Raw genomic sequence first — 14,529 nt, forward strand, 5'->3', positions numbered from 1 at the left:
ACATGACAAATTTCCTACCTGGATAAAGAGTACATATATTGTTGCACACGTGACAAACATCCCCTTAGCTATTTGTTGTTGTTGTTTAGTTGTTTAGTCATGTCCGACTCTTCGTGACCCCATGGACCAGAGCACACCAGGCACTCATGTCTTGCACTGCCTCCCGCAGTTTGGTCAGACTCATGTTGGTAGCTTTGAGAACACTGTCCAACCATCTCGTCCTCTGTCGTCCCCTTCTCCTTGTGCCCCCAATCTTTCCCAACATCAGGGTCTTTTCCAGGGAGTCTTCTCTTCTCATGAGGTGGCCAAAGTATTGGAGCCTCGGCTTCACGATCTGTCCTTCCGAAAGCTATTTATCTACGTTTATCTAAAATTACCTAAGTTTAATGGCCAAGAAGTGAAATACTCATGTGTGCTCATTATACATGATGGTATGTACACATCAGGCATATCTTTTGCTATACAGAAGTGATATCCATTGGAAAGAAAAGATATAGCCATTTGAAAGAAAAGATGCTTCAAAATGGTCAACAGCAGGCATCCTCAAACTGCGGCCCTCCAGATGTTTTGGCCTACATCTCCCATGATCCCTAGCTAGCAGGACCAGTGGTCGGGGAAGATGGGGATTGTAGTCCAAAACATCTGGAGGGCCAAAGTTTGGGGATGCCTGGTCAACAGTGTTACGGATTTTAGCAAATTTAACCACAATTCAGGAAGGCTCATTTTAGTCAGTTTCAGTGTCACTTTGGTCTATATATGAATCATGAGCCCCAGGGACCTCTCTTGGAGAGCAATCCAAGGATCATCCGTCCGTCTGTCTGTCTTATTAACAATGTATAATTGTTAATACATAAATGTATAAATGGCTTCAGCCCTGTATACCCGAAGGAGTGTCTCCACCCCCATCATCCAGCCCAGACACTGAGGTCCAGGTCGGAGGGCCTTCTGCAGTCTCCCTTCGTGAGAGTTGAGGTTACAGGGAACCAGGCAGAGGGCCTTCTCAGGAGTCGCATCCGCCCTATGGAATGCCCTCCCAGCTGATGTCAAGCAGATATACAGCTGTGTGCTTTTTAAAAGACATCTGAAGCCAGTGCTGTTCAGGGAAGTTTTTTAGTGTTTGATGTATTGTGTTTTTACTATTTTTGGTTGGGAGCCTTCCAGATTGGCTGGGGTAACCCAGTCATATGGGTGACATAATAATAATAATAATAATAATAATAATAATAATAATAATAGTTGTTGTTGTTGTTGTTGTTGTTGTTATGCCCCATAGTGTCAGTTCTCTGGACTGCCGATAGTCTAGTTGTTTTGCAATTCTGCCCGGTAAATGAATAGGATTTATTTTATTTTATTACTTGTTTTTTTTAAAAAAATAAAACCCTGCCATTCGACATTCTTGACTCCAGGCTGGGCTACAAGCCTATAAAAACAACAAAAGAAAACATATCACAAGAGGAGCAGATGAAACCAATACTCATAAAGCCATCAAAAGCTGTGGATGGCTCCGTAAAATCGCAACACTTAAAAGCCTGGGGAAATAAATATTGAGTTGGTGCTGTGCGGATAGCACTGTATGTGTCTGCTGAACTTCCAGAGGGAGGTTATTCCATATTTGGAATGTCACCCCTGAGAGAGCCAATCCTCATATCAATGCAGAATGTGTTGTACCAGTGTTGAAGAAGGCCTCTCCAGTACTTGACAAGCAGACAGGACCCTACCAGTACGGTGTAGTGGTTAAGAGCGGTAGACTCATAATCTGGGGGACCGGGTTTGCGTCTCCGCTCCTCCATATGCAGCTGCTAGTCACACTTCTCTGAAGTCTCTCAGCCTCACTCACCTCACAGAGTGTCTGTTGTGGGGGAGGAAGGAAAAGGAGATTGTTAGCTGCTTTGAGACTCCTTAGGGTAGTGATAAAGCGGGATATCAAATCCAAACTACTACTACTACTCCCCTTCTTCTTCTTCTTCTTCTTCTTCTTCTTCTTCTTCTTCTTCTTCTTCTTCTTCTTCCAGGAGAGGCACTCCATCAGGTATCTAGGTCCTGAGTCATGCAAAGCTTTATACAGCAAGCCCTGAATTGGCTCCGGAAGCATATCAGGAACGAGCGCAAACCCTGTATGTTTAACATTTATTTCAGTAAAGCAGATGTGCACTGTAAATCTCCTTTGAGATCAACAGAACCTGTTGGTTGCGATCACCTCGTTGATTTCAGTGGAAGTTAAGGACAACCAACTTGCTTTGGATTGATGCCACCGAATTATAATTGTCTTCAGTAAGAGCAAACAGAAGAAGAAACCTACTGGGGAAAAGCGAGAATTCTTTGGTAGGCAGTAGGTTGACAACAAACATAAACAAAGCATATGTCAGAAACATATGAGACTCTTTTCGGCTGAGTTCTCCTGCAAAGAGAGCAGCGGAGGGAAGAGGAGGCTAATTTTTATGAGTGCTGACATCAGAGCCTCTGTGAGGACCATAAAAAAAAATACAGAGCAAGAAGTAAAAAGTGGCCTGCCCAGAATAATGGCTGTAAATTCACAAGACAAAAAGACCCTCATGCAATGTGACAAAAAGGCTGAGGTGGAAAGTTTGCTCATCTCTACCGATTGCAGAGATAAAGAAGCCTTTAAACCTAATGCTTTGTTCTGCTCTTGTTCTGCTCTTGTGCCAAGGCTCTGAACATCTTAAAAATTAGTTTCTCTGCTGAGACAGCTTAAAAGCAGGAGTCTCCTTTGGAGATCTCCTGATTTATGGACGATAGATTACTCTGCCAGTAACAGGTTGGGGTTTTTTCCCCCAGAATAAGAAAGCTCTTGCTCTGAATGCGGAGGTAAGTTTATGACAAGCGACAAAGGAACTTCATTTAATCCGTGTGATAAAGAGAGGAAAATGTAAGGGAAACCGCTTGTTTCTGCACAGGCTTCAAGTTCGGTGCAGAGTCTCTACTGTTATTCAAAGGCTCCCCACTTCCCGCAGACCCTTACTGACACATTTTGGTCAAGGTGGGAAAATATGGTAAATTACAAAGTACCAATTGTTGCTACTTGCAAGGATAGATAGAATGTTTTCTCTATTAATTTATGGGTATAGAATGGTTTCCCAATGGCATTCCCAGCTGTTGAATGCTGTAGCACTGTGAACTAGCTTTCGGAAGTCAGACAAGAGGCAGGTTCTTTCATTTCCACAAGAACAATAGTCTGTGCAATTTATAATTTTATTGTGTACTCTTACATTCCAATGGATTATTGAATATTACTTTATTTGATATGTTGTTTATTTTAGAGTTTTTTATTATTGTATTTTATTTTTGAATGGGATCAGATTGGTAATAAAGGGTGTGGTCTTTGTTGTCTCTTTAGCTTGCAATCCACCTTGTGTGTAGTAACATACAAAGGCGGTACACAAATTAAAAGTGAAATGAAATGAAACCTTCTGCCAATGCAGGAAATCCCAATAGGTGGGGTTATTTGTTCCCAGGGCATAGTCTGAAGGTGCATGAGCCTTCCACCTGGCTGAAACTTAAGTTGGTCCAGATCGGCTCAGTGTCCAGGTGAGAGTCAGCCTGGGAACCACATATGCCTTGGGTTCCACAATAGAAGAAAAATGGGATATAAATGTAAGAAAACTGTCAAAGCTACTGCTTAAAAAAAAACAACTCTGGAGAGTTTGAGCTTTTAGGGAAAGCACTGTGCATGAATTTCCTGGCAGTACTCCAAATTCTCTTTGCTGAGTGACCTGGGAAAATTAACCACGTCTTTGCTCTCCTTCTCTCCAGGTTGCCTTTGTCCCCTTTTCCCTGTGGGGTAGAGAAGAAGAAAGTGGGTGGAGATGCCTCTTCAGGGAAGGGAACACCGCCAAGAAGCCTAAACCCATCACCTTCTTACTACTGCTTTGCCTTGCTACTGTCCTCTTATCTCACCCCAGCTGAGGCCATGACAACATGGGCTTCTAGATAACTTTCTCTTCTTGCCACTCTGTAGCCAAGTTGGAAACCCTCAACCTGCCGCTGGACCAGAGAACAATGAGTTAAGCTTGCTCCCAGTCCTCTCTTGCATTTGCATCACAATCTTATGTGCATGTCTACTTGGAAGTAAGCCCTACTGAGTTCCACTGTCAAGTAAGTATGCAGATGATTGCAAACTCAGACCGCAGTGCTGTGCACACTAAACTGGGACTTCCTTCTCAGTAGACATGCATAGGACTTGCACTGTTACAGTACTTGTCTGGGCTCTTGATGTTCTCTTAATTATTATTTTTTAATTCCTGCAGTGTCTCTTTTCCTGCTTTTGTGTAATATTGAGCAAATATTTGGCCTTGATGTACCTGTGTATCTCCCAAAGACTGAAAACAAATTTGTGAAATAAATATATAGCACTGTGCTCTTCTAAGGCCTTTTTTTTAAAAAAAAGCAATTAATTTTGACCATATTTAAGAGGAGTGGGGTGCAGTTATTTTCCAAAACTAACTGAACAGGCAGCAAATGATTGCCACCCTGAGGTCTTCTGTCTCATTTGATTTTGTCCAAACCCCAGACACCCACTCCACACACACACACACACACACACACACACACACACACACACACACAAACATACACACCAATTCATCCTATTTTACAAGGCTATTCTATACATAGGACCTCAGTGGGTTTTATTTCTGAATAGGCAGATATAGAATTGCACTGTAAGACTGCAAACATCCATACTTCCTTGGGAGTAAATCCCACTGAAACTGGTGTGCTCACTTTGGAGGAAACAGATCATATTTAGCTGTGCTTTTCTACAACATGGAATCCCGGTTTCATCCAAGCAACACCTGCAGCCAGAACTTCTCCAGAAGCCCTTTGAAGGATGCCCATTCATTCCATTATCATTCAAAAACATTGCGTGAGGCTCTTTAATTTCAGGGCTGTGGGTTCGAGCCCCAGGTTGGGCCAAATAGGTTCCTGCATAGCAGAGGGTTGAACTTAGATGACCCTCGTTGTCCCTTCCAACTCTGCAATTCTATAATATAGCAGACCCTCCAAGGACAGTCCTGGATTTACAGAAAGATGCCCCGGTTTATGATTTGATCCTGAATGTCCCACTTTTTCATCGTCCCCATTTTCATCAGAGAAATGGTGGAGGGTATGGAGTTATGTGACACCCCCCCCCCCCAAAAAAAAAAAAAACAAGGAGATCAGTAGCTATAGAACCTTTAGAAGACACCTGAAGGCAACCTTGTATAGGTAAGTTTTTATATGTACAATGGGTGGGGTATACTTATAATTGATTAGGACGTCCCTATTTTCACCAGAGAAAAGTTGGAGTGTATGATATAGTGCATATAACTTTTCACATACTAATACCGTGTTGTCTGGTCGCTGGGATTGAGCAAAAGGCCTTTTTTTTGCAGGAGGGCAGCATCAATCTCTCCTTTTCCTCTTCCCACGTCTGCCCGCATCTCCGGAGTATCGATTCCGATTAAGCAGTTATAAAGTCACTAGGCAAGGATGGGCCTTGGCTGCCCCCGCTATGCGGTGGGTGGCTGGGTGCATGCATTCGTCGTCAGGGAGGCAGGGGCTTCCCCTTCTCCCCGGGACTCCATATGGAGCCGTGGGAGAGAGGGGCTCGGCCTTTTAATCCCTTCAAAGGCACCGATGCGTTCGGAGGCCCTGCAAAACTCTTTGGAAGTCTTTGGAGAGGCCACGGGTTGTTTGTACGGAGAGGCCAGATAAAGATCTCTCTGTGCGGGGCGGTTTAAAAAAAAGGTTTCAGTGGCAACGCGAAGACAATGGCATCCAACTCGCTGCTGGGCGGGATCGGGTTACCTGTGGGGAAGTGGGAGAAAGGCCAGCTCGAGGGGGAGGCGCAGGGCCACGCGGAACCCCCACCGACCCAACCCTCCTTCCCTGGGAAGGCCGCCTTGGCACGTGGCCAAGCATCAAATGGTTCTCCCCCAGTCAAGGGGTATCGCTTGGGATCTCACGAGGCCGGATAGACCCAACAGCTCTCAAGCAGATGCCCAGGAAACTGCATACGACGGCCAAACTTTTGAATGCCCCGCTCCCCGCCCCCCAATAATAATAATAATAATAATTTATTATTTATACCCCGCCCATCATTTGTGTTACCATGATTTTTATCTACTTCTCTCTGTGTGCGCGCCCGATCAGAAGTGTCAGGTTTTAAGGCGATCCAGAATCGAGAAGACAAAAGGCAGCCCAAAATCACCACCAGGCTGCTTGTTCTGGGCTTCGTTTGCAGAGAGAGGCTGAAAAATGCTTTGGCGCGTCACTTCTTCCCTTGGCAAATGAAGACAAGCGCGCTCAGATTCTGAGAAAGTATTTGGAAGAAGAAGGGGCTCCGGACCATTTCGCTGGGAATGGTTCTCAAGCTTATGTGCTGCTGTTTGCAGCCTTAACGTACCAGAGGTGCAAGACCCAGTGGTTCCAACGCAACTTTCATTGCGTTGCATTTCAAGTCGACTCCCCGCCGCTGCCGCAAGTGCCCCCCCCCCAGGGTCCCAGGAGATGGTAAAGAGCAGGAGCTGTAATTGAACGTGTTTCAGATGAGGGTAGTATAAGAAACAGGTCTGTTAAAGTTTGGTCGGATTTCCTACTCTAGGAGCTGTTCAGAACTCACTTATTTTTTTGAGTTCTTGCAGACCACCAGAAACCACATCACCTGCATAGAAAATAGGAATTTCTTCCCCCAAAGGTATTAATTAAACCAAATTCATACCACCGGGGGGGGGGAGAGAGAAAGAAAACCCTTTTGGTATTGCACTCCCAGTTTTTAACAAGGGCAGAGGTCATGCTGTTTGCAGCATAACAAAGCGTTGGCGGCGCAGCCGATTCCAGAAAAGCAATGGAACGGGCGCAAAATGACATATTTGCTGTTTGTTCCTGTTCTCGATTGTATTCTCCAGAAAATCACGCCCCACAAAGTGCAAGAACTTTTCCTGTCGGGCTGGGAGTTGCCAACGTGCTCAAAAGTTATTTACAAATAAGTGAACTTTAAGTCATTTGGTGACAATAAAACTATTGGCAAACGATACCGTAGTCGAACAGGGAAACCCGGGGTTGATATAACTGAAGATTACAAAGAAGTATTGTCCCTTTTAGGGCTCTGCTACAAATCCTTAATCTTAATATACTTTTTCTTTTCTTTTTTAAGGGATGGGAAGCGGGGGGTTGGGCGGGGTTGAGATGCGATGTCTTGCACGTCGAGTGAGAGGGGTCTCCAGGCGGTAAAGGACCCTTTGATCAAGAAAATCCAATTATTTGTGTATATACATTTCCCACATAGTGATTACTTCATTAATTGTCCCGCCTTTATCTCCTCCCTTCCCATCCCCCCTAATAATCAGCTCTTTTATCCAGACCAACAAACACACCATAGGAGCTTTGTGGATTCAAAGGATTTGCTTTCGCTTCTGAAAGAGCCGCTATTCTTTGATGATTGGGTAGCGGCAAACTTCAAAGCCATAAATCTTCCTTCTGACTGGCTGGCGGCCCAGCAAAGTCCTTATCAAATTCTTGGAGGTGATCCTGGCGCAGGCAGACAGTCCGCGGAGATCGCGCTGAGCCGGGGCTGCCTGGCTAGTGGAGGGAGGGGACCAAGGGGGGTGCAAAAGGCGAGGAAATCTGAAAGTGGGTGGGTGGGAGAAGGAAGGAAACTGGGCAGTTTTCCGGCTTCCCCTTGGCGACTCCATGCCGCGGCGTCGCCCCCCTGGCCTCGCCTGGCCCCGGACGCGGTAGCCATGGCCGCAGTGGCCGTCCTTCGGAACGACTCTCTGCAAGCGTTTCTTCAGGTCAGTCGCCCCGTCGAGCCGGGAGGTGGAGGGGAGGAGAACGGGATGCGTTAAAAGAAAGACAAAAAAACCTAGGGGCATCTTTTTGAACATCCAGGCAAGGAGGCAGAGAGGAGGGAGGGGATGCCTTTGCTGGGGGACCCCCAAAAGTTGAAGGATCGCTCGGGAAGTGAGCTGTAAAGTGCTACTACCATGCCTGGTTGGGTGTATGATGCTGATGAAATAGAAATGTTGAGAGGCTTCACTTCTGGGTTGGCGAAGAAACTTCTTGGCTTAGAAATACGCGCCTAGCGCTCGCTCGAGGGACTGGGCTGCCCTGGAATCGGCAGAGAAAAACTTTTCTCTTCCCGGTTACAGCCAAGCCTCGCAAGGAGGGCGAAGCTGGAGTGGACGGGGGAAGGGTGATGTTTGCTTCCAGCGCAGCTCGCTGCTGGAAGCTGCATCCCCGGGGTGGTACCGGTTTAAAAGGAGAGGAAGTGGGGTCGCAGCGTTTGGCCGGGTGGGGGGGGCTGATCGATGCAGACTCCAGCCCACCCCCTCTCTGAAGTTTCCTGGGAAACTTCCCCGCCCACGTGCTAGGCAACCGATGCCGATGCCTGACTCCTAGCAGCGAACTTTTGGGGAGAGGCCGCTTGGGAGCCAGAAGGCAGCCGGTGCCCGCTTGTTGGTGGGCGGGAAGGGAGCTGGGCGACAGGCGACTAACGACGTCTCTCCCGCAGGACCGCACTCCGAGCGCCTCCCCCGACGTGGCCAAACACTCGCCGCTGGCTTTACTGGCCGCCACCTGTAGCCGCATTGGACAGCCCGGCGCGTCGGGCCCGCCGTCGGACTTCCTGCAGGTGTCCTACGAGGCCAGCTTGGGCTCTCCGTCCAGGATCTTCCACCCGTGGAGCAGCGACATGCCGGCGCACTCGCCAGGCGGCCTGCCGCCGCCCAGCCTGGGCCTTACCCCGCAGCCGGCCTTCGGCAGCGCCCACGAGCTCCCGCTGACGCCGCCGGCGGACCCGTCGTACCCGTACGAGTTCTCGCCCGTCAAGATGCTGCCGCCGCCGTCCATGGGCGCGCTGTCGTCCAGCTGCGCTCCACCGCCGCCTGCTGCCTACGTGCCCTACGCCGCCCAAGCGGCCCTGCCGCCGGGCTACTCCAACCTGCTGGCCCCGCCGCCGGCGCCCCAGCCCTGCCGGCAGCTCTCCCCGGCGCCCGACGACATCCCTTGGTGGAGCATCCAGCAGGCGGCGCCCGGCGCGGGCGGCTGCGCGCACCGCTTCGCGGCGGGAAGCCTGCAGCGCGGCCTGGTGTTAGCGCCGTCGGAGCTGGCGCAGTACCAGACGCAGCTGGCCGCGCTGCTGCACCCCAAGGCGCCCCTGGCGGCCACGGCCAGGAGGTGCCGGCGCTGCCGCTGCCCCAACTGCCAGGCGGCGGCGGCCGGAGGTGGGAGCGGCGGCCCCAACGGGGCGCCATCATCCGAGCCGGGCAAGAAGAAGCAGCACGTGTGCCACATCCCCGGCTGCGGGAAGGTGTACGGCAAGACGTCGCACCTCAAGGCGCACCTGCGCTGGCACACGGGCGAGCGGCCGTTCGTGTGCAACTGGCTCTTCTGCGGAAAGAGCTTCACGCGCTCCGACGAGCTGCAGAGGCACCTGCGGACTCACACGGGCGAGAAGCGCTTCGGCTGCGCCGAGTGCGGCAAGCGCTTCATGCGCAGCGACCACCTGGCCAAGCACGTCAAGACGCACCAGAACAAGCGTCTCAAGGCCGCTGCCGCGCCAGGACACGGACACGCGTGTGCCACCGTCAAAAGAGAGGAGCCCAGGGACATGTGACCTGCGCCTGCCCTGAGCTTGCCCTCCCACGCCCGCTTCCTGGGTTGAGTTGGGCCATGAAGCGCCCAGGCCTGCCCCTGGGGTTGAGCTGCTGCGCTCTGCGGGATCCCCCTCCAGATCCCCCTTGCAGATTTTAGAGGCCTGGGAGAGTCTGGGGAACTCCACTTTGCAGAGATTTCTGGGAGGAGGACTTGCACCCAGGGGTGAGGGGGGACACAAAAACACCTCCTTTGAACATAGCTGCCTGTATTCGGTGAGCTTGTAATGAGTGTTCACGGAGCAGTTGGCGCAGCATCATCCCATATCGGAATCGAGGCCAAGGTGACGCGCCAGGAAAACGCTGCCTCTGGGAGGTGATCCTTGCCTTGGGAGCAGAAGCCTGGCTCTCATCTTTATAAGATTTGGAACTGTGTGCTCTGGGGGTCGGAGATGTCCGTTTAAGTCAACCCACCCTGTGGATTTATTTTATTTCTAGGTTTTTGCTCCTGGTACTCCCAGATACTGCCTCACCTGTGAGGATCAGGACTTACAGTGCCAACTGTTTGCAACAATTACTCGGACTAGAGGGCATAACCTCAGGCACACACACACCCCAAATACCATTTTGGAAACATCTGGTCAAAGGGGGCTGGATTACTGTTTTAAATTAAAAACAACTGCAGCATTAGCCTGGCTATGGAGGGCCTGGCTCCATTCATTATTATAATTTTACGCCTTTCTTTGGGGGGAAAGGCCAACCTTTTCTGTACAGTTTATTTAATAGCTTTGAATAAAAAATAAAAATGTTTTTCCCCCTCCCCCTCCTTGTTCTTGGCTCCATATGGGGGCTATAGCATGAGATGTGTCTGTAAAGCAACCTGCATCTGCAGCTTGATAATAAATACATTAACTCTGGGGTCATATGGAAAAGACCCAACTGAGTTTGTTTCATTTGATCTTGTTTGTTTGTTTGTTTCTGTTTTAAGGGGTTTTTCGGCCCAAACAAACAAATCCTCATTTATTTGGTCAACACTCGCGAGAGCAATTTGTATCTCATTTGATTTCCCCAGCTTTTGCAACTGATCCCTTGCGTTTCCCCATTGTGATTGGGGTGAAGGGTAGGGCTTGACTTCCTTGTGGCTCCATTCATTATTTCTGGAAGCTCTCACTGATCAGAGATTATAACATTCAAATTGAGCATTCGAATATGTAGTTGATTTGAGTACTGTACTTTGGAAAGTTTTACTGATACAAACTTTAAAGTGAATCGTTTTTAGGGTTGAACTGTTGGTAGAAAATTCCACCTGAAGTGGACCTATGTAACTGTAATTTAATATATGTTTTTAAATCTAAATTATGTGGTCACATTTTGAGGGTCAGTATGAAGCTGGATTGATAGTCTACCCCAAGCTATGAACTGGAAGCAGCAGTTGATTCAAACAATTTATCAGGAATACTGTTGTCAAATCGAGTTTCTGGATTTGCATTTATTTGCAACTGCACATCTTAAAAATTGCATTCTATAGATGTAGTTAGTGATCTTTTACAGATCTGCTTCCAGGGATTTATTTATTTATTTATTTATTCATTATTCATTATTAAGTAATTGAACCAAAGTTTATGCATAACATAAGATTTAATAGGAAGTTGAAAATGCAATCTGTTTAAGATTATGGAAGTTAACCTTGAAAAAATGGGTGATCAAATCATGGAATAAGCAACAAAAATGCCTTCAGCTAAGCTGTTTGTTGGTGTTACTCTGCTTAGAACTCGAGATTTCACCCTTCCTAGTATGTACATCAGGATTTCAATTTCAGATTATTTTATAGCATTGCCTTCCAAGGAATTATTGTTATCTCAGGTGCAAGTGTATTTTAGATGAAGCAAGGTTTTGAGTCGGGTTTTTATTCAAACTCTTAAGAAATCCTTTTTCTTTTGTGCAGAGTTTGATCTTTCCTTTTAGAGTGTAAAATACCAGTGAGTCAATCCTAAACAGGCCAGTGAGAGTGATTTTTCGGATTGTGTTATAAATAACAATTGATTTAATTAGAAATCTATCGGGAAAGCACCAAACTGGATTCCTATTCCAATTACAAGTACTTGGATTTTTTTTATTTAAAAAAATAATAGCATGCATAGAAAAGATGATGCATCACTTAAAGAAAGAAGACAGTAATTTTTGTAAGCTAAAAAATAAAAGAGTAGGCAAAATAAATATGTGGACTAGAGGCCTAAATATTTCTGATTCTATAGCAGAAGATTAATTAGATTAGCTGTACTGTTGGACAGTTGCCCTTTTCCATCCAAGTAATTTGATACAATTCTTTTGTGCCAAATCAAACGAAAATAAAATAGGTCAATTAGCTAGTACCATAGCTGTTCCTAATCCGACTGGACAGTAAAGGATGGATTGCAATTGGATTAGAAATTTGGTTCGGTTTGATTTGTGATCTATTAACTGATCAATTTTCAGAACTGATGGGGAACAGAATCATTTATATATATATATAATATACAGTAGTCAAATTGTGATACTCTGTTTCTGTTCACTTGTCATAATAAGTTTATGTGGATCTAAGGCAACAATTCTAAATGCACACACTAGGGATTAGACCCCATTCTTTCTGAGTAAACATGCATTGAATTGTGCAGTGCAGTGCTGGAAATCACTCATTAGTGACATGATCCTGCCCCAAATGAACCACATTTAAAACTTCCCTGTTTTTAATGAGGAAGTTTTAAGAACATACTTAAGCATTTAAGTATGGGCTTGGGTGAGTGAAGATGGATTGTACACCAATTTTTTAAAATATACAGTGCTATGTGAATATAAAATATAAATTCTCCAGTTCTTGTACAAGTGAATTGGGGTTTTTTGGTGACTGGATTACATGCAAATTGTTGTCCTCTAGCTTATGATTAGAAACCAGGGAATGTGGTAAGATCTGTGTGAACACTGGGTTCCTCAAAAGGTATACTGGTGCACTTTAAAAAAATGCAGTTTACAGACTTGAAAACTGAACTAAATGGTACATCTGAAAATGACATATATTTTGTAGTTACTTTCATACTTTATTCAGTCAAGTCTTTAATATAACAAGTGTTGGAATTGTTTTATATGTCCTGATTATAATGAAATCACTGTACAGTCCTGGATTACACATCCACAAAAGTTGTAGATCACTTTCCAGCTAAAGACTTTTAGAAGTTCATTCCTATGCATGTTTATTCAGCTGTAAGTCCAATGAATACAATGGCCAGGTTTATGCATAATGCTAAACCTAGTTTATTAAACCACGGCTTTATAAACCATGGCTTAGTGTTATGCATGAACCCAACCCTGCAATTTAATTATAGTTTTTGATTATAGTTTTATTAAGTATGGTTATAGGTCACACCTATAGTTGCTAGGTTAATGTGTGAACCCAGACCACCTCCTTAATATTAATATTGGGTGAGCCATCATCACCCAAAAGCTACAAAGCTACAAAAGCTACACAGACACAAGTGAAGAGTGATTCTTCCTGGCTTGTGTCTTCTTTAAAGCGGGATGTTGCAATAAACCAAGGTTTATGTAACTATGGTTTGTTAAAAATGACTAATGTTAAAACATGGGCTAGCCTCATGTGCAAACCAGGTGATAGAGACTTATTCCCTAGGAATCAAGCTCGGAACTGCATTCTTTTTGAACCCAGTGTAACAAGTTAGTCACAAGAAACTATATCGTTGGCAATAGGATAATTGCCACTATCTTTTCCAGGATCCAAGCCTGTAGTACTTGAGATGCTTCATATCGCTCCATCCTCCCCTTTTTATATATATACCATGGAAACATTGGTGCTGAACGTGTATACGCTTTGTATACAGTTTACAATAATCACCTTTGAAATGGGCACATTATTCCAAGGAGTTCAATATTTTGGCTCGGCCCCGAAAAAGTTCAAGACACACATTCCAGCAAATGTGGGTGGCTGACTTCTAAGGCCTTCTAAATGTTGACTCTCAACTTCCATCAGGCCCTGCCACCATGGCTGATGGTTGGGGATGATGGAAGTTATACTCAAGCAACATCTGAAGGGCCAAAAGTTACCCACTCCTTTAGTAAATATTTAAGGCTGCAACCCTAAGCGTTCTTAAGTCCCACTTAATGTAATGATACTTATTTCTAAGTAAATATGGATAGGATAAGGCTGCCAAGTGGTATTGATTTCAGTAGTATTGGGGGTTTCTAACTTTGTTGGAACAAAAAGGGCCTATACATATATTTTCTGCTTGGTTTTATGCAATTGAAATTCAGCTCTCCTAGCTGTCTTTTCTTGCTTCAACTTGCTTTAAGGTAGGAAATGCACCTACATCATTGGGTATAGAACTGCTGGCTTCAGGGGAACAATTCCAATTCTCAATTTGGCACATAGCATAAGAAAGATGATAAAGAATTGAACTAAAGAATGAAGCCGGCAGTGAGAACTGCCAATCCATCAATAAGAGCAACATGCATAGATAATATGTAATGTAATGCCATTTATTGAGACCATTCCAAAGGGAATCCTGTTTCTGGTGTGACATTGCCAAAGACAAGCAGGCCACTAAATTCTCTCTATTGCTTTCATACTTTTAGACACTAGTAATCACCACAATGGGACGCGGGTGGCGCTGTAGAATACCCGCGACAGAGTGAGTTCCCGTTGCTCGGTCCCTGCTCCTGCCAACTAGCAGTTCGAAAGCATGTCAAAGTGCAAGTACATAAATAGGTACCGCTCTGGCGGGAAGGTAAACGGCGTTTCTGTGTGCTGCTCTAGTTTCTCCAGAAGTGGCTTTGTCATGAACTGGAAGCTGTCTGCGGACAAACACCGGTTCCCTTGGCCTATAGAGTGAGATGAGCACCACAACCCCAGAGTCATCCGCGACTGGACCTAATGGTCAGGGGTCCCTTTACC

The 14,529-nt window shown here is 46.0% G+C and overlaps 2 protein-coding genes across 7 annotated transcripts in view; both read left to right on the top strand.

Moving 5' to 3' along the window:
* The window catches only part of MYO3B (myosin IIIB), a 270,696-nt gene extending 266,321 nt beyond the window's left edge, over nucleotides 1–4,375 (top strand). For all 6 annotated transcript variants that reach the window (XR_015946782.1, XM_060281215.2, XM_088656684.1 and 3 more), the window contains one exon: nucleotides 3,772–4,375. The gene's annotated coding sequence lies outside the window, so the exon portion shown is untranslated. The remainder of the gene's footprint in view (nucleotides 1–3,771) is intronic.
* A 1,703-nt stretch (nucleotides 4,376–6,078) lies between these two features.
* SP5 (Sp5 transcription factor) lies at nucleotides 6,079–10,548 on the top strand. The gene is made up of 2 exons (XM_035112955.3): nucleotides 6,079–7,790; nucleotides 8,510–10,548. Exons 1-2 carry the CDS (start codon nucleotides 7,191–7,193, stop codon nucleotides 9,611–9,613), a joined length of 1,704 nt encoding a protein of 567 aa, XP_034968846.2. The 5' UTR covers nucleotides 6,079–7,190; the 3' UTR covers nucleotides 9,614–10,548.
* Nucleotides 10,549–14,529: the final 3,981 nt, after the last annotated feature.

This window comes from Zootoca vivipara, chromosome 1 (genome assembly GCF_965207765.1).
Source record: "Zootoca vivipara chromosome 1, rZooViv2.hap1.1, whole genome shotgun sequence".
NCBI classification, from domain to species: domain Eukaryota; kingdom Metazoa; phylum Chordata; class Lepidosauria; order Squamata; family Lacertidae; genus Zootoca; species Zootoca vivipara.

Excerpts from the sequence above, each read along its gene's own strand:
- SP5 (XM_035112955.3), top strand. The coding sequence starts at position 7,191 with ATGTCTTGCACGTCGAGTGAGAGGGGTCTCCAGGCGGTAAAGGACCCT. Across the intron at positions 7,791-8,509 it reads CTCTGCAAGCGTTTCTTCAG|GACCGCACTCCGAGCGCCTC; the intron begins GTCAGTCGCCCC and ends TCTCTCCCGCAG.